The sequence below is a fragment of the Bufo gargarizans genome, chromosome 6 (assembly GCF_014858855.1).
Source record: "Bufo gargarizans isolate SCDJY-AF-19 chromosome 6, ASM1485885v1, whole genome shotgun sequence".
Classification (NCBI taxonomy): Eukaryota; Metazoa; Chordata; class Amphibia; order Anura; family Bufonidae; genus Bufo; species Bufo gargarizans.
The window spans coordinates 97,759,490-97,786,451 of record NC_058085.1 but is presented as its reverse complement, the minus strand read 5'-3'; the positions used below and the strand labels follow the sequence as shown (position 1 = coordinate 97,786,451).

Below are 26,962 nucleotides of genomic sequence, written 5' to 3'. Positions count from 1 at the left end.
AGATCGCAATCCGAACCAACCCCAACCTACCCCCTCCTCCCGCCCGCCGCCAGCACAAAATATAAGTTGTCATATTGCATTAATAGATATTAAACATGCCCCCCAACTCCTATTACTACCTTTCATCCTAATCGCTGCTGTAGAAATCAGGCAGGCAGGCAGGCAGGACGGCCGGCGCGTCTCACTGACGTCACTTGCCTGCGCCGCCTACTTCATTCATAGAGTAGGCGGCGCAGGCACGTGACACGAGTTACGCTGCCGCCCGCCCGCCTGGCCTGAATTCTACAGCAGCGATTAGGAGGTAAGGTAGTAATAGCAGTTGGGGGGCAAGTTTAATAACTATTACTACAATTTGAGATCTTATATTAGCATACCGGAGCGGCGCTATACTACACTGACTGCACCGCCCCGCCGCTATTGCCGGCCCCCAGCTCCTCCCAGTCCCTCCCCGAGTCCCCGCTCTGCTCATACATCGCAGCTTGCGATGTAAAAGTGGCAGCATTCGCCCCATAAGACGCAGGGGCATTTCTCCCCCATTTTGGGGGAAGAAAAAGTGTGTCTTATGGGGCGAAAAATACGGTAAGTGGTGGTAATGAGACTTTCTAGACAGCTGGTCAGTAAATCCACTGACTACCACTACAACCAGCTTCTTACCAACCTGAACTGGTTGTGTTAGTGTAGTGCACCAGTACGTGAGGCTTACTAACTTTTTTCCAGGCGTGGACGTTTGGTATGAGTTTCTGATGCTATGGAGATCTTTCTTCTTCTTAGTTCCAACGTCACTGGCTGAAGAGTTTGTGAACCTGGATCTGTCAATAACATGTTAACAGATGAGCATTTCATCTACTTAGTGCGAACAGATGTAAGCATGCAATACTGTATAGACATACATGTAAAGCTGGCAATAAACATACAGGCCAGCCATCTAATGCTTACAGGTCCCTCTTGATATCTGCTGTCATGGGAGAAAAGGATAGAGCAGCTGGATTGAAACAAGTGTTTTTTCAGTCAGGTAGATAAGCACCTCCAGAAGGAGTCTGGCCTTTACGGTAGGCTGACGTCCAGGGGGCTGCCCGAGCCGGTCTCATAGGCACCGACCTGGTACATAACGATCTGATGCTTTCAGAATTAGATCGTGCTAGGAGTATCCAGTACTTATGCATACGGCCGGAGGCCACAGGAGCCTTTGAATACTGCAGCAGTATTTTGTTCTGCCGGGGCGGTCTGTTGTCCCTGCCTACAATATAGAGCCACCTATGTGTTGTTTTCCAGGGCCACTAAGTTACAAGTGCCCTCCTGTTTGTTTCTATCCTGTATGTAGAACTTTGTTGCTGTATCCAACAAACCATTGATGCACTTCTTTGCCACCGCTCCAACACCGCCCCTAACAACGTCAACCTAGTTTATAGCTTCTCCCACCTCGCTAGTTACATATCTATCCAATCACTGCCACTGTTGCTCATGATATGACAGGAAATAAGTTCATGTAACCACAGCCCAGAACGGAAGATAGGAGCGATGCAAACTGGAAAAAAAAAATATATATATATATTAAAAAGGGGTTTTCCAGGGCTTGGATATTGATTGTCTATGCTCAGTAGAGTCATCAATATCACATTTTTGGGTGTCTGACAACAAGCACCTCCAATCAGCTGTATTGCGCAGTCAGTGTAGCAGCAGTACTGGGACACTGCTACTCAGCTCCCATTCAAGGGCGGGTCATCAACCTCTAAGTCCTGGAAAACCCCTTTAACCTCCTAACAGTCAGATTAAAATTGGTTAAAACCTTCACAAAAATTGACATTTATTGTAGATTTTTAGTACGTCTGCAGTAAGTATTGTGGGCGCAGAACTCAGGGGACACAACTGCATTTTTAACCCCTTAAAGGAATAATTAATTTTAGGCCTTAAGGACCAATAATATTTTCACCCTTTCTGCACCAGCAGTTATAAGTGTAGAAAAAAAATAAAAATAAAGTTTTCATTTTGGGGGATTAGTTGTATTATAATTTTCGTTTTAGGAATATACCGTATTTTTCGCCCTATAAGACGCACCGGCCCATAAGACGCACCTAGGTTTTTAAGGAGGAAAAAATAAAATAAAATTTGAACCAAAAGGTGTGCCTAATGGTGTTATGTTGGGCACCGTGGATGGCACGGTTAGGCCTCATGCACACGACCGTTGTGTGCACCCGTGGCCGTTGTGCCGTTTTCCTTTTTTTCTGCGGCTCCATTGACTTTCAATGGGGCCGTTGAAAACTCGGCTTGTGCACCGTTTTTACACCGTGCCCGTGACCCGTGTTTCTAGGCCGTGAAAAAAATATGACCTGTCCTATTTTTTTCACGGCCAACGGTTCACGGGCCCATTCAAGTCAATGGGTCCGTGAAAATCACGGATGCACCCAAGATTGTCATCCGTGTCCGTGATCCGTGTCCGTTTTTTCCTATCATTTCAATGGCAAACTTGACTTAGAATTTTATTTCATTTTTCATGTCCGTGGATCCTCCAAAAATCACGGCAGACCCACGGAAGAAAAAACGGGCACGGATCACGGTACAACGGAACCATGTTTTGCGGGACGTTAAAAAATACGGTCGTGTGCATGAGGCGTTATGTTGGGCACCGTGGAAGGCACGGTTATGTTGGGCACCGTGGAAGGCACCGTTATGTTGGGCACCGTGGAAGGCACCGTTATGTTGGGCACCGTGGAAGGCACCGTTATGTTGGGCACCGTGGAAGGCACCGTTATGTTGGGCACCGTGGAAGGCACCGTTATGTTTGGGCACCGTGGAAGGCACCGTTATGTTGGGCACCGTGGAAGGCACCGTTATGTTGGGCACCGTGGAAGGCACCGTTATGTTGGCACCGTGGAAGGCACCGTTATGTTGGGCACCGTGGAAGGCACGGTTATGTTGGGCACCGTGGAAGGCACGGTTATGTTGGGCACCGTGGAAGGCACGGTTATGTTGGGCACCGTGGAAGGCACGGTTATGTTGGGCACCGTGGAAGGCACGGTTATGTTGGGCACCGTGGAAGGCACGGTATGTTGGGCACCGTGGAGCACGGTTATGTTGGGCACCGTGGAAGGCACGGTTATGTTGGGCACCGTGGAAGGCACGGTTATGTTGGGCACCGTGGAAGGCACGGTTATGTTGGGCACCGTGGAAGGCTACGGTTATGTTGGGCACCGTGGAAGGCACGGTTATGTTGGGCACCGTGGAAGGCACGGTTATGTTGGGCACCGTGGAAGGCACGGTTATGTTGGGCACCGTGGAAGGCACGGTTATGTTGGGCACCGTGGAAGGCACGGTTATGTTGGGCACCGTGGAAGGCACGGTTATGTTGGGCACCGTGGAAGGCACGGTTATGTTGGGCACCGTGGAAGGCACGGTTATGTTGGGCACCGTGGAAGGCACGGTTATGTTGGGCACCGTGGAAGGCACGGTTATGTTGGGCACCGTGGAAGGCACGGTTATGTTGGGCACCGTGGAAGGCACGGTTATGTTGGGCACCGTGGAAGGCACGGTTATGTTGGGCACCGTGGAAGGCACGGTTATGTTGGGCACCGTGGAAGGCACGGTTATGTTGGGCACCGTGGAAGGCACGGTTATGTTGGGCACCGTGGAAGGCACGGTTATGTTGGGCACCGTGGAAGGCACGGTTATGTTGGGCACCGTGGAAGGCACGGTTATGTGGGCACCGTGGAAGGCACGGTTATGTTGGGCACCGTGGAAGGCACGGTTATGTTGGGCACCGTGGAAGGCACGGTTATGTTGGGCACCGTGGAAGGCACGGGTTATGTTGGGCACCGTGGGAAGGCACGGTTATGTTGGGCACCGTGGAAGGCCCGGTTTATGTTGGGGCAACCGTGAAGGCACGGTTATGTTGGGCACCGTGGAAGGCACGGTTATGTTGGGCACCGTGGAAGGCACGGTTATGTTGGGCACCGTGAAGGCACGGTTTTGGGCACCGTGGAAGGCCACGGTTATGTTGGGCACCGTGGAAGGCACGGTTATGTTGGGCACCGTGGAAGGCAACGGTTATGTTGGGCACCGTGGAAGGCACGGTTATGTTGGGCACCGTGGAAGGCACGGTTATGTTGGGCACCGTGGAAGGCAACGGTTATGTTGGGCACCGTGGAAGGCACGGTTATGTTGGGCACCGTGGAAGGCACGGTTATGTTGGGCACCGTGGAAGGCACGGTTATGTTGGGCACCGTGGAAGGCACGGTTATGTTGGGCACCGTGAAGGCACGGTTTATGTTGGGCACCGTGGAGGCACGGTTATGTTGGGCACCGTGGAAGGCGACGGTTATGTTGGGCACCGTGGAAGGCACGGTTATGTTGGGCACCGGGAGGGGGGGGGGGCACCGTGGAAGGCACGGTTATGTTGGGGCACCGTGGAAGGCACGGTTATGTTGGGCACCGTGGAAGGCACGGTTATGTTGGCACCGTGGAAGGCACGGTTATGTTGGGCACCGTGGAAGGCACGTTATGTTGGGCACCGTGGAAGGCACGGTTATGTTGGGCACCGTGGAAGGCACGGTTTTATGTTGGCACCGTGGAAGGCACGGTTATGTTGGGCACCGTGGAAGGCACGGTTATGGTTGGGCACCGTGGAAGGCACGGTTATGTTGGGCACCGTGGAAGGCACGGTTATGTTGGGCACCGTGGAAGGCACGGTTTATTTGGGCACCGTGGAAGGCAACGGTTATGTTGGGCACCGTGGAAGGCACGGTTATGTTGGGCACCGTGGAAGGCACGGTTATGTTGGGCACCGTGGAAGGCACGGTTATGTTGGGCACCGTGGAAGGCACGGTTATGTTGGGCACCGTGGAAGGCACGGTTATGTTGGGCACCGTGGAAGGCACGGTTATGTTGGGCACCGTGGAAGGCACGGTTGAGTTGGGCACCGTGGAAGGCACGGTTATGTTGGCACCGTGGAAGGCACGGTTATGTTGGGCACCGTGGAAGGCACGGTTAGGTTTGGGCACCGTGGAAGGCACGGTTATGTTGGGCACCGTGGAAGGCACGGTTATGTTGGGCACCGTGGAAGGCACGGTTATGTTGGGCACCGTGGAAGGCACGGTTATGTTGGGCACCGTGGAAGGCACGGTTATGTTGGGCACCGTGGAAGGCACGGTTATGTTGGGCACCGTGGAAGGCACGGTTATGTTGGGCACCGTGGAAGGCACGGTTATGTTGGGCACCGTGGAAGGCACGGTTATGTTGGGCACCGTGGAAGGCACGGTTATGTTGGGCACCGTGGAAGGCACGGTTATGTTGGGCACCGTGGAAGGCACGGTTATGTTGGGCACCGTGGAAGGCACGGTTATGTTGGGCACCGTGGAAGGCACGGTTATGTTGGGCACCGTGGAAGGCACGGTTATGTTGGGCACCGTGGAAGGCACGGTTATGTGGGCACCGTGGAAGCACGGTTATGTTGGGCACCGTGGAAGGCACGGTTATGTTGGGCACCGTGGAAGGCACGGTTATGTTGGGCACCGTGGAAGGCACGGTTATGTTGGGCACCGTGGAAGGCACGGTTATGTTGGGCACCGTGGAAGGCACGGTTATGTTTGGGCACCGTGGAAGGCACGGTTATGTGGGCACCGTGGAAGGCACGGTTATGTGGGCACGTGGAAGGCCCGGTTATGTTGGGCACCGTGGAAGGCACGGTTATGTTGGGCACCGTGGAAGGCACGGTTATGTTGGGCACCGTGGAAGGCACGGTTATGTTGGGCACCGTGGAAGGCACGGTTATGTGGGCACCGTGGAAGGCACGGTTATGTTGGGCACCGTGGAAGGCACGGTTATGTTGGGCACCGTGGAAGGCACGGTTATGTTGGGCACCGTGGAAGGCACGGTTATGTTGGGCACAGTGGAAGGCACGGTTATGTTGGGCACCGTGGAAGGCACGGTTATGTTGGGCACCGTGGAAGGCACGGTTATGTTGGGCACCGTGGAAGGCACGGTTATGTTGGGCACCGTGGAAGGCACGGTTATGTTGGGCACCGTGGAGGCACGGTTATGTTGGGCACCGTGGAAGGCACGGTTATGTTGGGCACCGTGGAAGGCACGGTTATGTTGGGCACCGTGGAAGGCACGGTTATGTTGGGCACCGTGGAAGGCACGGTTATGTTGGGCACCGTGGAAGGCACGGTTATGTTGGGCACCGTGGAAGGCACGGTTATGTGGGCACCGTGGAAGGCACGGTTATGTTGGGCACCGTGGAAGGCACGGTTATGTTGGGCACCGTGGAAGGCACGGTTATGTTGGGCACCGTGGAAGGCACGGTTATGTTGGGCACCGTGGAAGGCACGGTTATGTTGGGCACCGTGGAAGGCACGGTTATGTTGGGCACCGTGGAAGGCACGGTATGTTGGGCACGTGGAAGGCACGGTTATGTGGGCACCGTGGAAGGCACGGTTATGTTGGGCACCGTGGAAGGCACGGTTATGTTGGGCACCGTGGAAGGCACGGTTATGTTGGGCACCGTGGAAGCACGGTTATGTTGGCACCGTGGAAGGCACGGTTATGTTGGGCACCGTGGAAGGCACGGTTATGTTGGGCACCGTGGAAGGCACGGTTAGTGGGCACCGTGGAAGGCACGGTTATGTTGGGCACCGTGGAAGGCACGGTTATGTTGGGCCACGTGGAAGGCCACGGTTATGTTGGGCACCGTGGAAGGCACGGTTATGTGGGCACCGTGGAAGGCACGGTTATGTTGGGCACCGTGGAAGGCACGGTTATGTTGGGCACCGTGGAAGGCACGGGTTATGTTGGGCACCGTGGAAGGCACGGTTATGTTGGGCACGTGGAAGGCACGGTTATGTTGGGCACCGTGGAAGGCACGGTTATGTTGGGCACCGTGGAAGGCACGGTTATGTTGGGCACCGTGGAAGGCACGGTTATGTTGGGCACCGTGGAAGGCACGGTTATGTTGGGCACCGTGGAAGGCACGGTTATGTTGGGCACCGTGGAAGGCACGGTTATGTTGGGCACCGTGGAAGGCACGGTTATGTTGGGCACCGTGGAAGGCACGGTTATGTTGGGCACCGTGGAAGGCACGGTTATGTTGGGCACCGTGGAAGGCACGGTTATGTTGGGCACCGTGGAAGGCACGGTTATGTTGGGCACCGTGGAAGGCACGGTTATGTTGGGCACCGTGGAAGGCACGGTTATGTTGGGCACCGTGGAAGGCACGGTTATGTTGGGCACCGTGGAAGGCACGGTTATGTTGGGCACCGTGGAAGGCACGGTTATGTTGGGCACCGTGGAAGGCACGGTTATGTTGGGCACCGTGGAAGGCACGGTTATGTTGGGCACCGTGGAAGGCACGGTTATGTTGGGCACCGTGGAAGGCACGGTTATGTTGGGCACCGTGGAAGGCACGGTTATGTTGGGCACCGTGGAAGGCACGGTTATGTTGGGCACCGTGGAAGGCACGGTTATGTTGGGCACCGTGGAAGGCACGGTTATGTTGGGCACCGTGGAAGGCACGGTTATGTTGGGCACCGTGGAAGGCACGGTTATGTTGGGCACCGTGGAAGGCACGGTTATGTTGGGCACCGTGGAAGGCACGGTTATGTTGGGCACCGTGGAAGGCACGGTTATGTTGGGCACCGTGGAAGGCACGGTTATGTTGGGCACCGTGGAAGGCACGGTTATGTTGGGCACCGTGGAAGGCACGGTTATGTTGGGCACCGTGGAAGGCACGGTTATGTTGGGCACCGTGGAAGGCACGGTTATGTTGGGCACCGTGGAAGGCACGGTTATGTTGGGCACCGTGGAAGGCACGGTTATGTTGGGCACCGTGGAAGGCACGGTTATGTTGGGCACCGTGGAAGGCCACGGTTATGTTGGGCACCGTGGAAGGCACGGTTATGTTGGGCACCGTGGAAGGCACGGTTATGTTGGGCACCGTGGAAGGCACGGTTATGTGGGCACCGTGGAAGGCACGGTTATGTTGGGCACCGTGGAAGGCACGGTTATGTTGGGCACCGTGGAAGGCACGGTTATGTTGGGCACCGTGGAAGGCACGGTTATGTTGGGCACCGTGGAAGGCACGGTTATGTTGGGCACCGTGGAAGGCACGGTTATGTTGGGCACCGTGGAAGGCACGGTTATGTTGGGCACCGTGGAAGGCACGGTTATGTTGGGCACCGGGAAGGCCACGGTTATGTTGGGCACCGTGGAAGGCACGGTTATGTTGGGCACCGTGGAAGGCACGGTTATGTTGGGCACCGTGGAAGGCACGGTTATGTTGGGCACCGTGGAAGGCACGGTTATGTTGGGCACCGTGGAAGGCACGGTTATGTTGGGCACCGTGGAAGGCACGGTTATGTTGGGCACCGTGGAAGGCACGGTTATGTTGGGCACCGTGGAAGGCACGGTTATGTTGGGCACCGTGGAAGGCACGGTTATGTTGGGCACCGTGGAAGGCACGGTTATGTTGGGCACCGTGGAAGGCACGGTTATGTTGGGCACCGTGGAAGGCACGGTTATGTTGGGCACCGTGGAAGGCACGGTTATGTTGGGCACCGTGGAAGGCACGGTTATGTTGGGCACCGTGGAAGGCACGGTTATGTTGGGCACCGTGGAAGGCACGGTTTATGTTGGGCACCGTGGAAGGCACGGTTATGTTGGGCACCGTGGAAGGCACGGTTATGTTGGGCACCGTGGAAGCACGGTTATGTTGGGCACCGTGGAAGGCACGGTTTGTTGGGCACCGTGGAAGGCACGGTTATGTTGGGCACCGTGGAAGGCACGGTTATGTTGGGCACCGTGGAAGGCACGGTTATGTTGGGCACCGTGGAAGGCACGGTTATGTTGGGCACCGTGGAAGGCACGGTTATGTTGGGCACCGTGGAAGGCACGGTTATGTTGGGACCGTGGAAGGCACGGTTAGTTGGGCACCGTGGAAGGCACGGTTATGTTGGGGCACCGTGGAAGGCACGGTTATGTTGGGCACCGTGGAAGGCACGGTTATGTTGGGGCACCGTGGAAGGCACGGTTATGTTGGGCACCGTGGAAGGCACGGTTATGTTGGGCACCGGGAAGCACGGTTATGTTGGGCACCGTGGAAGGCACGGTTATGTTGGGCACCGTGGAAGGCACGGTTATGTTGGGCACCGTGGAAGGCACGGTTATGTTGGGCACCGTGGAAGGCACGGTTATGTTGGGCACCGTGGAAGGCACGGTTATGTTGGGCACCGTGGAAGGCACGGTTATGTTGGGCACCGTGGAAGGCTACGGTTATGTTGGGCACCGTGGAAGGCACGGTTATGTTGGGCACCGTGGAAGGCACGGTTATGTTGGGCACCGTGGAAGGCACGGTTATGTTGGGCACCGTGGAAGGCACGGTTATGTTGGGCACCGTGGAAGGCACGGTTATGTTGGGCACCGTGGAAGGCACGGTTATGTTGGGCACCGTGGAAGGCACGGTTATGTTGGGCACCGTGGAAGGCACGGTTATGTTGGGCACCGTGGAAGGCACGGTTATGTTGGGCCACCGTGGAAGGCACGGTTATGTTGGGCACCGTGGAAGGCACGGTTATGTTGGGCACCGTGGAAGGCACGGTTATGTTGGGCACCGTGGAAGGCACGGTTATGTTGGGCACCGTGGAAGGCACGGTTATGTTGGGCACCGTGGAAGGCACGGTTATGTTGGGCACCGTGGAAGGCACGGTTATGTTGGGCACCGTGGAAGGCACGGTTATGTTGGGCACCGTGGAAGGCACGGTTATGTGGGCACCGTGGAAGGCACGGTTATGTTGGGCACCGTGGAAGGCACGGTTATGTGGGCACCGTGGAAGGCACGGTTATGTGGGCACCGTGGAAGGCACGGTTATGTGGGCACCGTGGAAGGCACGGTTTGTTGGGCACCGTGGAAGGCAGGTTATGTTGGGCACCGTGGAAGGCACGGTTATGTTGGGCACCGTGGAAGGCACGGTTATGTTGGGCACCGTGGAAGGCACGGTTATGTTGGGCACCGTGGAAGGCACGGTTATGTTGGGCACCGTGGAAGGCACGGTTATGTTGGGCACCGTGGAAGGCACGGTTATGTTGGGCACCGTGGAAGGCACGGTTATGTTGGGCACCGTGGAAGGCACGGTTATGTTGGGCACCGTGGAATGGCACGGTTATGTTGGGCACCGTGGATGGCACGGTTATGTTGGGCACCGTGGATGGCACGGTTATGTTGGGCACTGTGGATGGCACTGTTATGGGGGATCTGTTGATGACACATAAATAGCATTTTACGCTATGTGTCCACAGACCCCCATAACAGTGCTATCCATAGAATGACCCCCAATAGGGATGAGGGGCCGGCATCCAGCTCTGTAATTACAGCGGGCCCGATGCAGTCACTGTATTCTGCTACACCGGGCCCGCTCACTGTAGGAATCCTAACTGCAGGCAATGCTAACAGTCTTTTATCCAGCCTGTACTTACGATACTAACTTTCCGGCAGGCAGCGGGCAGGAGGCTGAACTGGTGGGCGGGCGCTTACAACGTAACTCACTATGTCACGCGCCGGCTCTCCCTTCTTCATTCATAAAGTGGGCGGAGCCGGCGCGTGACATAGTGAGTTACGTTGTAAGCGCCCGCCCACCAGTTCAGCCTCCTGCCCGCTGCCTGCCGGAAAGTTAGTATCGTAAGTACAGGCTGGATAAAAGACTGTTAGCATTGCCTGCAGTTAGGATTCCTACAGTGAGCGGGCCCGGTGTAGCAGAATACAGTGACTGCACCGGGCCCGCTGTAGTTACAGACCTGGATGCCGGCCCCTCATCCCTCATCCATGCCCACTAATACACCCGCCACCGCGCTGCGCAGCATGCGGTCGGCGGTATACAAAGTCAAGTATTCTCCATATAAGACGCACTGCCTTTCCCCCCACAATTTTGGGGGGGAAAAAGTGCGTCTTATAGGGCGAAAAATACGGTATTTTAAATAACATTTTATTTTAAGGGGGAACCGCCCCCCCCCCCCAAAAAAACAGCAGGAGTTTATTTACAGCGTTTACTGTGTGATAAAAATACATTATGTGGGTCAGTACCGATTATATTGTTGAAAGTTAAAATAAAAGAAGGTTTTACCTGTGATTATTCCCGACTCAATTTGAAATGGCAGCTTTCAAAAAGGACCAGGCCCATGCTTCTAGCTGCTACCTATCAGCAGTCCCACCCCCCGCCAATCCCACTTCTGCTCAAGCAGGGCAAAACATTTAGGTGGTTAAGAGAAAAACTTGCAACAATGGCAGTCCAGTCACAAAGCTGTTCATTGGTCACATGGCCTAGGTACAGCTCAGCCCCATAGAAGTGAATGGGGCACAGTCGCTATACAATATACAGTGCTGTGCTTGGCGAGCATGGAGAAGGCTACGTGGCTCACAGGAGGTGCTTTCCCAAATAGCCGATTAGCAAGGCTCCTGGATTTCAGACCCAGAGGATAGGTCAACCGTATTAAGTCTCAGAAAAACTAGCGTCCACAGATCTGGCAGGCAACAGCCTGCTGGAACTCTGGATCTGGCACTGCCCTACGTTGCCTGAATGCCCGCCGGCCCCATTAACTATAATGGCAATTGGCAGATATCCGGTCGAATACGCAGAGAATCAACCGGACCAAAACCGCTGCCAGAACTAGCCAGATTTCTGAATGTCAGTCTGAAAGTAGCCTAATGAAAACTTCTTTTATAACTCTTGGTTTAGTGGTTTTACAAATATGAATTAAATCAAGGCTACAATATAAAACCAGGCTTTATCTCACAGAAACGATAACCTACCAGATGTTAGTGAGGATGAACGATCACGTTTCCTCCTCCGTTCTCCATTTTCAAGTGGTACTTTCAAGCTGTCATTGTGCCCACCTCTCTCCTCTGGGCGGGTCTCAGCAGAGGAGTCCCTGTCATTCTCGGATATATTTTCTTTATCCTCCTTCTCATTTTTTACAGCAGGAACTTTGCTCTTTTCACAGGGCGCAGGCTTCTTCTCTTTATCGGACTGCACAGCTCTCTTTTCTGTTGTCTGCGATTTCTCTTTTTCTATGGTTGTGTTCTCTGAGCTTTTCCTCTGTTCTCTGAATTTACCTCTGTGTTTATCAGACGGTGTAGTGTTTTCTGTGGGCCGCTCTCTGTGCTTTGGGCGAGCAGCACTGGCCTAAAAGAAAGTACCCATACAGTAAGGACACCTGCAGTCATTTCACAGGACAGCTTTACCGCTGGCAAATGACTCGACAAAAGCTACATTGTTCCCTTTAGGCCTCATGCACACGACCGTTGTGTGCATCCGTGGCCGTTGTGCCGTTTTCCGTTTTTTTTTCACGGACCCATTGACTTTCAATGGGTCCGTGGAAAAATCGGAAAATGCACCGTTTGGCAGCCGCATCCGTGAGCCGTGTTTCCTGGCCGTGAAAAAAATATGACCTGTCCTATTTTTTTCACGGCCAACGGTTCACGGGCCCATTCAAGTCAATGGGTCCGTGAAAGAACACGGATGCACACAAGATTGGCATCCGTGTCCGTGATCCGTGGCCGTAGGTTTTAGTTTCATACAGACGGATCCGAAGATCCGTCTGCATAAAAGCTTTTTCAGAGCTGAGTTTTCACTTCGTGAAAACTCAGATCCGACAGTATATTCTAACACAGAAGCGTTCCCATGGTGATGGGACGCTTCTAGTTAGAATACACTACAAACTGTATACAAGACTGCCCCCTGCTGCCTGGCAGCACCCGATCTCTTACAGGGGGATATGATAGTACAATTAACCCCATCATATACCCCTGTAAGAGATCAGGGCTGCCAGGCAGCAGGGGGCAGACTCCCCCCCCCTCCCCAGTTTGAATATCATTGTGCGGCCCCCCCCCCTCCCCTGTTGTTAACTCGTTGGTGGCCAGTGTGCGCACCCCCCTCCCTCCCTCCCTCGTTTTAATACATTGGGGCCAGTGTGCGCGCGCCCCCCCAACCCCCCCTCCCTCCCTCTATTGTTTTAATACATTGGGGCCAGTGTGCGCACCCCCCCAACCCCCCCCCCTCCCTCCCTCTATTGTAATCATCATCGGTGGCAGCGGAGTAGAAGATTTTCATACTTACCTGGCTGCTGGCTGCTGCGATGTCTGCGTCCGGCCGGGAGCTCCTCCTACTGGTAAGTGACAGCAATGCGCCGCACAGACCTGTCACTTACCAGTAGGAGGAGCTCCCGGCCGGACACAGAGATCGCAGCAGCCAGCAGCCAGGTAAGTATGAATCTTCTACTCCGCTGCCACCGATGATCGGGGGGGCGGGGGGGGGGGGGTTAGGGGGGGGCACACTGGCCCCAATGCTATTATTACAATAGAGGGAGGGAGGGGGGGGGGGGGGTTGGGGGGGCGCGCACACTGGCCCCAATGCTATTATTACAATAGAGGGAGGGAGGGGGGGGGGGTTGGGGGGGCGCGCACACTGGCCCCAATGCTATTATTACAATAGAGGGAGGGAGGGAGGGGGGGCTGGCCACCAACGTGTTAACAACAGGGGAGGGGGGGCCCACTGGCCACCAATGAGTTAAAAACAGGGGGGGGGGGGGGGTCTGCCCCCTGCTGCCTGGCAGCACCTGCCAGGCAGCAGGGGACAGTCATGTACACAGTTTTTTTTTATATTCTAACCTGAAGCGTCTCCATCACCATGGGAACGCCTCTGTGTTAGAATATACTGTCGGAAATGAGTTTCACGATGTAGCTCATATCCGACAGTATATTCTAACATAGAGGCGTTCCCATGGTGATGGGGACGCTACAAGTTAAAATATACCATCGGATTGGAGAAAACTCCAATCCGATGGTATAACAGAACTCCAGACTTTACATTGAAAGTCAATGGGGACGGATCCGTTTGAAATGGCACCATATTGTGTCAACATCAAACGGATCCGTCCCCATTGACTTGCATTGTAATTCAGGACGGATCCGTTTGGCTCCGCACGGCCAGGCGGACACCAAAATGACTTTTTTTCATGTCCGTGGATCCTCCAAAAATCAAGGAAGACCCACGGACGGAAAAACGGTCACGGATCACGGACCAACGGAACCCCGTTTTGCGGACCGTGAAAAAAAACGTCCGTGTGCATGAGGCCTTATATTGTAAAAATGTGAATACAGCAATGTAATACAACCATATGGTATTTTCCTCTAGATATAGTGCAACGTATAGGAAATCATTAATGAAAACACCAGAAGAAAGCAGTATCAGACTTTAGACTTAATCAGTAAGATGATGTGAGTAAGCCTATGAATATTACATAGGTTATGACTATAATGATACTGCAATGACGCTTTATCCTCAGAAGTCATTTGGCTAAGTGACTCCACTATTTAATGCAAAACAGCCAAGCAATTATGTGATCAGTGCAGCGCAACATCATTTTCCATTGACAAGATTATGTTCACGAAAGAAAGAAAAAGAAGAAAATAAATAGAGCCTGGTTTCACATTTAAAGGGGTATTTCTGTCTTTAATATTGAAATAGAGGGGGGGGGGGGGGACACCGCAATGATGGATTTACAACAGAAATAAAAATAAAGTAGTGCAACAAAAAAGGATTTCATATTTTGTTAGATAATGTGCAAAAATATTTGGCATCGCTGTATTCCTACTGACCTGTAGAATAAAGTTAAAGGGGTTTTAAGATTTTTTTTTACTGATGACCCATCCTCAGGATAGGTCATCAGTATCTGATCATTGGGGCACGACACCAGGGACCCCTGCAAATCAGCTGTTCAAGAAGGCACCAGTGCACCATGGTCTTCTCTCCGATTTTACTAGACCAAGTTCGTCGATCACGTGGCCTAGGAGCAGCTCAGCCTCATTCAAATTAATGGGGCTTAGCGCGATTGCAAGAATGGCCGTTATACTATGTTTGGTGCTATGCATTGTGAGCTGTGAGAAGGTAACGGCACCCACAGGAGTGCCTCTGCCTTCTCAAACAGCTGATCAGCGTCAGTCTCGGGTGTTGGACCCCCACCAATCAGATACTGATGACCTATTCAGAGAATTGGTCATCAGTATTAAAATCAAATTTTTTATATAATTTCTTTTTTTTTTTTATTGGAACCAAATAATACAACATCTTTTATTCAATTTGAAATTTATGCCGGTAGCTTTTTTTTTTTATTCCATCTTCTGTACATTATTATGGGGAAAGCCATCTAGCCAGGGTTGCTATCATAAAGGACCCTCTCGAACAGGTCCATTTTAGTAAATTGTATTCCGAATTAAATTACCATTTTGGAGCTTCTCTTCTTATGACTTCATGTTTGATTGTCCCCCTTATTCCTAACAAGTTTATGAATGAATTGCCAACTGTGTTAGGCTACTTTCACACTAGCATTCTGAGGATCTGGCAGGCAGTTCAGTTGCCGAAACTGCCTGCCGGATCCGTAAATCTGTATGCAAACCGATATCATTTGTTTCTGGATCCGGATCCGTCTGACAAATGCATTGAAATACCAGATCAGTCTCTCTAGTGTCATCCAGAAAAACAAATCCGGTATTTAATTTTTCACATTTCTTTAAAGGCCTGCGCATGCATCAATGCAGGCAATTTCCTGAACACTTAGTACCAGATTCGGCATTAATACACTTCAATGGAAATTAATGCCGGATCCGGCAAATGTTCCGGAATTTTGGCTGGAGAAAATACAGCAGCATGCTGTGGTATTTGCTCCGGCCAAATACCGTAAAAGGGACGAAACGGAAGACATCCTGATGCATACTGAACGGATTGCTTTCCATTCAGAATGCATTAGGGCAAAACTGATGCGTTGAGCCCCTATGACCGAATTCAATACCGGAAAACATTAACGCTAGTGTGGGTACCACTGCCATAGAAGATTGGACAGTGTTGACTGTGCAGGTACACATCCCCAAATCAAACTTCTAGTAAGAATAGAGGAACAGCACAACATACAGTTATATGAAAAGATCATCCAGTACCGCCATTTCATTGGAAATAAAAGTTGTTACTAAAACAGATGTCAGAAGCGATGATAGGTCCTTTTTAGCATGGACATGCTTTACAGTAGTCACGAGGACCTGTGACTACTAGGACTATTGACGTCTATGAGGGCATTGTGGACATACTAGCTGACCTGTGCGGGCGGGCGGGGGGGGGGATTAGAAATGCAGAGCCAACTTAAATCAGTGCCCACACAACAGTCCCCAGTCACTTACCTGTTCTTTGGAAAAGGCTTTCACATGAATATTTTTAACTGTCTGAATAACACCATCAAAAAACTTCACAGTGTAAGTGCCTAATATAAAGAGGAAACAATATTTTAAATTCATAATAATGCAAGTTAGATTAATATTTCTTACATACAGATGCAAACCGCATAGAACTTGGGGGCATTAAACTGTAGATAAGTATATACTGCACACCAACAATCGTAAATCGGTTGTGCAGCCTGTACATATTGGTGACCTATCCTCAATATAGGTCATGAATATCTGATTGTGGGTGGGTCAGACCCAGCACCCTCGCTAAACAGCTGTTTGGATTAGAGCCAGTTCTCGTTAAAGCACAGCTTCCTCTTCAAGATTACACCGAGTGTCATCTCACTTGCAGCAGCACAATTACAAGCGCTCGTCCCATTCAAGTGAATGAAACAAGCACTTGTAATTGTACTGTGCTGACGAGACTACACCCAGTGTAATATTGAAAAGGAATTAGTGCTCGCATGAGAGCCGCCTCGCTCTGAGAGCAGCTGACAGGCAGGGGTGTTGGGAGTGGGACAACCACTGATCAGATATTACTATCGTAAGAATAAGTCACCAATATGTACTGGCTGTACAACCCCTTTAAGCTATGCCGGTGAATTACTGCCTGAAAAATAACATTTCATTAAATAATTCTTACCATCTTTGTTGACAGATGTTATTTTTGCTGGATAAAATCGGCAATCGGACCAACAAGCCAAGACTTGTTCATTTACACGGAAAACCTACCAGGAGAACAAAGCATACAGATTAATTAAATTTAGTAAGAATAATTCAGAGAAAAAATAAAAATATAAAAAAATAAAATCATGGCATCTTAAAGGGGTATTCCGGTAAAGTAACTCAATTTTTAAAAACCTGCATTAAGGCTGCAAGCTGTGACACAACCAGAACCCATATCTATACATAAAACCAGAGCTTCAATTTACCTTGCAATCCATTTGTCTAGCTCCTGTGTGACCCTGCAACACACAGTATCATGGCGCCTGAACTTCCCTCACAAAACTTCAGACTACAATCCCCACAATCCCTAGCTTTCCTGCTGTGAGTGTTGCTGTTGATCGATGGACTGTATCAGGCAGCCAGTCACGCCCCCTCTACTCAGTAATGACCAGCACACAAAGGGTCCATTCACACGCAAAACACGGACACCGGCAATGTGCGTTCTGCATTTTGCAGACCTGGAAGTGCGGGTCCGCATTTCCGGATCCGAGCAGCACATTGTGTGGCCCCATAGGAATGAATGGGTCCGCAATTCCGTTCCACAAAATGCGGAACAGAATTGCGGACGTGTGAATGGAGCCCAACACTCCCTTTGTTTCAGAAGACATTTAGCTAGAGAACTGATAGCAACACACTGAGCATGCTCGACCACAAAGAGGTTTAGAACTACAGGTCAATGTCATGGTAATTTATCAGGAAACACAGTAGGTAGCAAAGGAGGAAAACTACTTTTATAACTACTGAACGGTAAATGTGACATTTACATTATATTAGGTAATTACTGATGAATTAGTCTAAAACAAGTTATATTTATAGTAACTGGAAAACCCCTTTAAAGATGACTGGTCCGGTCCCCTGACCCACCCTGTGTTATTAAATATTTTAATTTCTGTTCCACTGTTATTCCTCCTATAAACTTGAATAAAATGACATCCAGGGGGTACCAACTTCAACAGAAAAACAATCCAGAAAATGCGACACAAAAATAGAAATTGTAATTACCACAGTGGGCTCGTCTTCTACCAAGCCTTCCCGCCTTAGCTGGATCTTTTCTAAAGGACGAAGGTAAGGACTGTCCCAGCAAAACCATTCATCATATCTGTGATTCCACCGTTTAAAATGGATCAGCACTTTGCCTTCTTCATAATCTATTTCTTCAATGTGTGCGGCATACCTAGCAGCAAAACCCCCATTTACTTAAATATTGTAAAGCTTACAAAGATGTAATAGTATTTTCAATAGTGACGTTTGTAGTGTTAAGTGTAACAAGGCATACCATTTCTTCAGTCGATCACGCGCTTCCAGTTGTGCTCCAACTTCAAAGGAGATCCCTCTACGGTTCGGTGGGTGCTTCGTCATCGTACACACTGTCCTCTACTAAAGCCATTCAAGCCTGAAAAGCATAGATACAGTAGATGTTTAGCTCAGAAGGGATTCTCCATTACCTCCATACACCCAAAAGGGTTAAAGGGGTTGTCCGGGTTCAGAGCTGAACCCGGACATCCCTTATTTTCACCCCGGCAGCCCCCCTGAGCCTAGCATCGGAGCATCACATGCTCCGATGCGCTCCAGTGCCCTGCGCTAGATCGCGCAGGGCACGGGCTCTTGTGTTTTCAATAACACACTGCCGGGCGGTAATTTCCGCCCAGCAGTGTGTTCGGTGACGTCACCGGCTCTGAGGGGCGGGCTTTAGCTCTGCCCTAGCCGTTTTACTGGCTAGAGCAGAGCCAAATCCCGCCCATCAGTGCCGGTGACGTCACCGGGGTTCCTGTCAGCCCCATAGAGAGCCCGGTACGTCACCGGAACTCAGAAAAATGCCTTTGCCCTGTGCAATTTAGCGCAGGGCAAAGGAGAGCATCGGAGCATGAACTGCTCCGATGCTCATGTCAGGGGGGCTGCCTGGGTGAAAATGGAGGGCTGTCCAGGTTCAGCCCTGAACTCGGACAACCCCTTTAAGTGTCCATTCACACATCCGTAGTGCATTCCGGATCTGCAATACACCTGACCGGCACCCCCCATAGAACTGCCTAAAACATGCTCTATTTTCTTGCGGAGCTGCGGACTGGAAGTTTGGGGCCGCGCTCCAGAAATGCTGATGCGGAGAGCACATAGTGTGCTCTCCGCATCCATTCCATCCCCATAGAGAATGAATGGGTCCGCACCCGTTCAACAGAATTGCAGAACGTGTGTGGACACATTCACGGACGTGTGAATGGACCCCAAATCTGAAAAAAATTAAAATTTCCATTGCTCAGCAATGGTATATATGTGTGTCCGCCAGGCTCTGCTCTAGATTCAGAATCTCGTACTTACTGAGAAGAGCACACTGAAAATCCATGACATTGTTTAGGTAACATCTGAAAGGGAGTTAAACAAGGGTACTGAATAATGAATCCGTACGCTGCAAAACAGTGGCTAGTAAAGTACTGGAAGGGGTGTGTACAGAATGCTCAGATGGGCCAGGTAACAAGAATCCAGAAAGCTAGGTTGTTTCAGCAAAGTGGAGTTTACTGAGGGACTAAGTTGACATTTACTGAACTGAGAAAGGTGTTGGCAGTAGGACTTGCCATTCCCTACTGTACACCACTTTCCCTCCCTCCAAGGTAATCTCATTACTGGGTGGGAATAAATACACCCCAAAAGCCTCATTCGTCATCAGAGCCTGAAAGCTGTATTAACTGCTGGCTGTGTAACACCTGATGTCCTGTGTTAGCTGAGCGAATAGGTGAGGAAAACTGCTGTTTAGTTAGCAGGTGCTTTATTTTGGTTTAGATTCCTGTGGATTTACAGTTTTTGTTCTGGATCAAAATAAACCCAAATTTGAACAAACTTTGAATCCTGTGGCATCTGCCTTTGACAAACACGCCCACATGTACAGATCTCAATGATTAAAGGTATTCTCAGTTTTTCCTATACTAATGACTAGGGGTGCACCGAAATTTCGGCGGCCGAAAATATCGGCCGAGAATGCACCTAATCTGTTTCTGCCGATATTTTTACATATCGGCCGGAAATAGCGGGGAGGAGCTGGGGGCCGGTGCGTTCACTGTGCTCCGGCCCCCAGCTCCAGTAGTTATAAAATGTTGTACAATTAATAAGCATTCTATTCATTTGGCCCCCCTCTGCAGTATTACATTCAATACAGCCACATCCTACTCACAGGGCTGTGCTGGCCGGCCGGGCAGACGAGCGGCAGCATCACGACTGACGTCACATGCCTGCGCCGCCTCCTTCATTCAGAAAGTAGGCCGGGCACATGACGTCAGTTGTGACGCTGCCGCTCCTCTGCCCGGCCGGCCAGCATTAAGATGACAGCCCTGTGAGTAGGATGTGGCTGTATTGAATGTAATACTGCAGAGGGGGGCCAAATGAATAGATTTCTTATTAATTGTACAACATTTTATAACTACTGGAGCTGGGGGCCGGAGAACAGTGAACGCACCGGCACCCAGCTCCTCCTCCCAGTTCCTCCCCGCTATTTTCTATTAATCTATTAATTGTACAATGGGGGTCTGTGGATGGCACTGTTATGGGGTGGGTGGGGGTCTGTGGATGGCACTGTTATGGGGTGGGTGGGGGTCTGTGGATGGCACTGTTATGGGGTGGGTGGGGGTCTGTGGATGGCACTGTTATGGGGTGGGTGGGGGTCTGTGGATGGCACTGTTATGGGGTGGGTGGGGGTCTGTGGATGGCACTGTTATGGGGTGGGTGGGGGTCTGTGGATGGCACTGTTATGGGGTGGGTGGGGGTCTGTGGATGGCACTGTTATGAGGTGGGGGGGGGGTCTGTGGATGGCACTGTTATGGGTGGGTGGGGGTCTGTGGATGGCACTGTTATGGGGTGGGTGGGGGTCTGTGGATGGCACTGTTATGGGGTGGGTGGGGGTCTGTGGATGGCACTGTTATGAGGTGGGGGGGTCTGTGGATGGCACTGTTATGAGGTGGGGGGGGTCTGTGGATGGCACTGTTATGGGGTGGGGGGGGTCTGTGGATGGCACTGTTATGGGGTGGGTGGGGGTCTGTGGATGGCACTGTTATGAGGTGGGGGGGGTCTGTGGATGGCACTGTTATGGGGTGGGTGGGGGTCTGTGGATGGCACTGTTATGGGGTGGGGGGTCTTTTAAAAGTATTTGGGCAAAAAGGCAGTTTCGGTTTCGGTCAAGGGGTATCCTGAATTTTCGGTTTCGGACCAGAATTTTCATTTCGGTGCACCCCTACTAGTAATGACCCATCAGTCATCAGATAGGTCATCAATATCAGATCAGCAGGGCCCCAACTGCCAGCAACCAATTAGCTGTTGGACGAGATTGCAGCTCTCGTATTAGCGCTGTGTTCTCTTCACGGTGTAGCTGCTCGCCGTCGACATTGCAGCAGCGAGCAGAGTGATTACAACTCCTCCATCCGATTCACTTAAATTGGATGGCATCATGCTAAGGGATTTTGCAAAGAAAACCACGGATTAGCTCCACTTGCTAGTCCTTGTGCAGCTGTGTTACAAAAAGAAAGTGTCGGTCTGATTTCTGTGCAAAACATCACCAGGACAGAAACGTTTATGTTCAGAGCATCAATTTTGGATAGAAAAATACATTTAAACCACGGCAGATATATTATTGTGCTGTACTATAAACTTTTGCCAAAAGAGTATCTTTCATAGGACATATGCAGTAGCCAGACCCGCAGGGTATTGCGATTGTGAGGTCAACGGGCAAGCGAGGGTTACTCAGTTTTTGTAGGAAAATCCTGGGCAGGCGTACGGCAGTGAAGGAGAGGCTGGCACAGGAGACCTCTGGGGCACATTCTGTATTTAGGGACCAGGCCTGATTGTGGATGAGGTGCCCTGGATGTTGAAGGTATTTAATGTGCCTAGGGCAAGGTCCCTTTAAGGTTCGTGACGCCAGTGCCTGTAACGGTGGCACACAGATTTATAGTTGTAGTAAATGAGAAACACGATGGTATGGTGAACCAAACTTTTCTTTACTGGTGAAACAGTTCAACTTTGTACAGTTGGGTGTCAATACAGTTCCATATAGCAGGTTCCCTTCACAGGCAGGCTTTCACAATAATGGCAGGTATACTGTTCCTTGCAAGATACTCAGATGGCAACAGCAACACACTCAGATCAGGCTGTACCTTCTCCTCAGAAATAGTGTACACTGTTCATTTAAACTCCTGTCTGGCTTTATCCTTGGTAGAAATCTTCCTCCTGTATTTATCCTTGCTTTACACAAACTCTTCTCTTGGGGTTAATCTTCTGAGCTAAACATAGGCTCAGGAAACTTCAGGCAGGCTCCTTCACTAGCCTCCTGGTGGCAACTAGAAGCCTGGACTGTCTAGCTGCATGTCCAGAGGAGGCCCTCAGCTTGTCTCTGGCTGGTGCCTTCTCACTTCTGTCTCCACAGACTCCCGACTACAGACTAACTCCTCCCTGTCTGGGCCTGAACATTTATACTAGGGGCTCTCTATCTCCCTCTAGTGTCTAGGATGCTACACTACACCCCAATAGGCCTGCTGCACATATCACAGGGGGACAATACACAAAAGCGTATACAAAATACATTAAAATGGACGGTTAAATATACTGTCACTGTCCCTTAGGAGTAGGACGACAACGTGGCCCAATTGACCCTTGTGTAGTGCCCACATTTACCTAGTGGGACACTACACATACATTTAGCAAACCCAAATCTCTCTGCCTCTCACCCCACCTGGCCATTATGCAGTCATGTAACGGGCTGCAAATCACAAGAGCATACTGGGATTCAGGGAGCCAGCCAGTTTGTGGGCCGCAATATGACCATGGCCGCCCAACAGCCGCGTGCATGAGGTCTTAGGCCTCTTTCACACGGGCGTGAGTTTTTTTGCCCGGATAAGAGCCGTGTGCGTTGCGGGAAAATGCGCGATTTTTTCTGCGCAAGTGCAAAACATTGTCATGCGTTGCACTCGCGTGAGAAAAATCGCGCATGTTTGGTACCCAAACCCGAACTTCTTCACAGAAGTTCGGGCTTGGGATTGATGTTCTGAAGATTGTATTATTTTCCCTTATAACATGGTTATAAGGGAAAATAATAGCATTCTGAATACAGAATGCATAGTAAACCAGCGCTAGAGGGGTTAAAAAAAAATAAAAAATTTTTTAACTCACCTTAGTCCACTTGCTCGCGAAGCTGGCATCTCCTTGTGTCTCCGCTGCTGATGAACAGGACCTGGGGTGAGCTGCTCCATTAAATACAGGTTAAGGACCTTCGATGACGTCACTCCAGTCATCACATGGTACGTCACATGATCTTTTACCATGGTGATTCACCATGGTAAAAGATCATGTGATGACCGGAGTGACGTCATCGAAGGTCCTTAAGCTCTATTTAATGGAGTAGCTCACCCCAGGTCCTGTTCATCAGCAGCGGAGACACAAGGAGATGCCGGGCTTCGCGAGCAAGTGGACTAAGGTGAGTTAAATTATTTTTTATTTTTTTTTAACCCCTCTAGCGCTGGTTTACTATGCATTCTGTATTCAGAATGCTATTATTTTCCCTTATAACCATGTTATAAGGGAAAATAATAATGATCGGGTCTCCATCCCCATGGTCTCCTAGCAACCATGCGTGCAAATCGCACCGCATCCGCACTTGCTTGTGGATGCCATCCGATTTTCACACCCCATTCACTTCTATGGGGCCTGCGTCACGTCAAAATCGGAAAATATAGAGCATGCTGCGATTTCAACTGAACGCACAAGTGATGCGTTAAAAACATCGCTCATGTGCACAGCCCCATAGAAATGAATGGGTCAGGATTTAGTGCGGGTGCCATACGTTCGCCGCACGGATCGCACCCGCACGGAAAACTCGCCCGTGTGAAAGGGGCCTTAGGCTACCTGCACAAGTCGTAGATTACACATGTTTTTTTGTGCTCAGATTCTTGTGTGGAAAAACTGCAGCATAATACAGTATCAGCAAAGTCTAACATTTCACAAGTCTCATGTACACTTTCATTCCGTGTGGAAATTGAACTGCTGTGTGGATTTTCAAATCTGCAGCATGTCAATTGTTTGTGTGGGGGTGACATGCGGATATTTGTGAGAAAACGCACAGAAATCAGCACGGAATTTCTGAAAGACGGCCTGCACTTTAGGTAGTACTGCAGATCTCACCCTTGCATCACAGAGGGTGAAATCTGCACAATTGACACGTTGCAGATTTCAAAATACGCACGACAGGTCGAATTCTGCAAGGAGGAAAAAAAGCAAACTGCATGAGATTTGTCTTATTTCCTACACTTCGCTAACAGAGTTAGGCGATACACCGGTATTCATCGTTTTATAATTACTGCGGTATGTCAGTGACGCCATAGGGGCAGTCACACTGGACAGTGCGCAGCTTCTAAACGTCTGGTGCACGTTACACATCTGTACGCACACCTCTATAGCGTAGAAGTCTCCAGCAGCTGCCCAAAAAACAGGGAAACCAACCCGCTATCCAACTTCCCAGCATTGCCCCACATAAATCAATTATGAGAATGTTTTGCCAGTAATAGAAGTTGCATAGAGTAGATTTCAGTTCTGGCACATGAACTGCGGAGAATGCAACAAGTTACGAGGGGTGCATGATCCTCTTAATAAATGGATTGGATCTCTATCACACTCTGAAGAACCCATTTATCAGGGCTTTCCACTAGCATGTCCCATTGTCTATGGGAGTGACAGAGTCTCCAGCACTCCCATAGAGCAGCAGGGCGCATGCAAAACGTGCCGCTCCATCGGGTCAGGGTGGAACAGGAGCCCTGTTCTTGGTAGGGCAACAAAGAAATCTTACTGGATGGTTGCATCAAGGAGACAATATACTGTATGGGGGCAACAAGGAAACATGAGAAGATGTTTTGAGTGTTTCTTCTACATGGGCATTTATTGCGATAAATTTCTTAATATCGTTATCATGGGAATATTTTGGATATCCATCAACCCTAGCTGGTACTGCATTACGATGCTGTTTTTCTGCAAGAGAATCAGCCCAGGAAAAAACACACATGATCCGCAAAGTGTGAAGGAAGCCTTAAGGCATGCAGCAGAAAGCATCGGTAAGGCTAGAGGGCACACTGCAGCAGATTATTTACTAGATTTCACATTCTGCAATGTAAAGGATATAATTTGCTGAAATCACAGGGACAAATAGTTTTTTAACCACTTCAGCCCCGCTAGGTGAAACCCCCTTCATGACCAGAGCACTTTTTACACTTCGGCACTACACTCCTTTCACCGTTTATTGCTCGGTCATGCAACTTACCACCCAAATGAATTTTACCTCCTTTTCTTCTCACTAATGGAGCTTTCATTGGGTGGTATTTCATTGCTGCTGGCATTTTTACTTTTTTTGTTATTAATCAAAATGTAACGATTTTTTTGCAAAAAAAATGACATTTTTCACTTTCAGCTGAAAAATTTTGCAAAAAAAACACGACATCCATATATAAATTTTTAGCCAAATTTATTGTTCTACATGTCTTTGATAAAAAAAAAAAAATGGTTTGGGTAAAAGTTATAGCATTTACAAACTATGGTACAAAAATGTGAATTTCCGCTTTTTGAAACAGCTCTGATTTTCTGAGCACCTGTCATGTTTCCTGAGGTTCTACAATGCCCAAACAGTAGAAAACCCCCACAAATGACCCCATTTCGGAAAGTAGACACCCTAAGGTATTCGCTGATGGGCATAGTGAGTTCATAGAACTTTTTATTTTTTGTCACAAGTTAGCGGAAAATGATGATGATTTTTTTTTTTTTTTTTTTTCTTACAAAGTCTCAAATTCAACTAACTTGCGACAAAAAATAAAAAAATTCTAGGAACTCACCATGCCCCTCACAGAATACCTTGGGGTGTCTTCTTTCCAAAATGGGGTCACTTGTGGGGTAGTTATACTGCCCTGGCAATTTAGGGGCCCAAATGTGTGAGAAGAACTTTGCAATCAAAATGTGTAAGAAATGACCGGTGAAATCCAAAAGGTGCACTTTGGAATATGTGCCCCTTTGCCCACCTTGGCAGCAAAAAAGTGTGACACATCTGGTATCGCCGTACTCAGGAGAAGTTGGGGAATGTGTTTTGGGGTGTCATTTTACATATACCCATGCTGGGTGAGAAAAATATCTTGGTCAAATGCCAACTTTGTATAAAAAAAAAAAATGGGAAAAGTTGTCTTTTGCCAAGATATTTCTCTCATCCAGCATGGGTATATGTAAAATGACACCCCAAAACACATTCCCCAACTTCTCCTGAGTACGGCGATACCAGATGTGTCACACTTTTTTGCTGCCAAGGTGGGCAAAGGGGCACATATTCCAAAGTGCACCTTTCAGATTTTGCAGGCCATTTTTTACACATTTTGATTGCAAAGTTCTTCTCACACATTTGGGCCCCTAAATTGCCAGGGCAGTATAACTACCCCACAAGTGACCCCATTTTGGAAAGAAGACACCCCAAGGTATTCCGTGAGGGGCACGGCGAGTTCCTAGAATTTTTTATTTTTTGTCACAAGTTAGCGGAAAATGATGATTTTTCTTTTTTTTTCTTTTTTCCTTACAAAGTCTCATATTCCACTAACTTGCGACAAAAAATAAAAAATTCTAGGAACTCGCCATGCCCCTCACGGAATACCTTGGGGTGTCTTCTTTCCAAAATGGGGTCACTTGTGGCGTAGTTATACTGCCCTGGCAATTTAGGGGCCCAAATGTGTGAGAAGTACTTTGCAATCAAAATCTGTAAAAAATGACCGGTAAAATCCGAAAGGTGCACTTTGGAATATGTGCCCCTTTGCCCACCTTGGCAGCATAAAAGTGTCACACATCTGGTATCGCCGTACTCAGGAGAAGTTGGGGAATGTGTTTTGGGGTGTCATTTTACATATACCCATGCTGGGTGACAGAAATATCTTGGCAAAAGACAACTTTTCCCATTTTTTTATACAAAGTTGGCATTTGACCAAGATATTTTTCTCACCC

General features: G+C 49.9%; 1 protein-coding gene across 6 annotated transcripts in view; it reads right to left on the bottom strand.

The window, feature by feature from the left end:
• The window catches only part of PHF20 (PHD finger protein 20), a 93,814-nt gene that overhangs the window by 43,965 nt on the left and 22,887 nt on the right, over positions 1-26,962 (bottom strand). For 5 of the 6 annotated variants that reach the window (XM_044298336.1, XM_044298340.1, XM_044298338.1 and 2 more), the window contains exons 2-7: positions 18,252-18,368; positions 17,978-18,149; positions 16,893-16,977; positions 16,208-16,287; positions 11,789-12,161; positions 708-809 (exon numbers count right to left, since the gene is read on the bottom strand). In XM_044298336.1, coding sequence (XP_044154271.1) covers positions 708-809; positions 11,789-12,161; positions 16,208-16,287; positions 16,893-16,977; positions 17,978-18,149; positions 18,252-18,334 — 895 coding nt within the window. In that variant the 5' untranslated portion in view covers positions 18,335-18,368. Of the gene's footprint in view, positions 1-707; positions 810-11,788; positions 12,162-16,207; positions 16,288-16,892; positions 16,978-17,977; positions 18,150-18,251; positions 18,369-26,962 lie in introns of those variants that run through there. The other variant, XM_044298339.1, reaches the window with a different exon arrangement.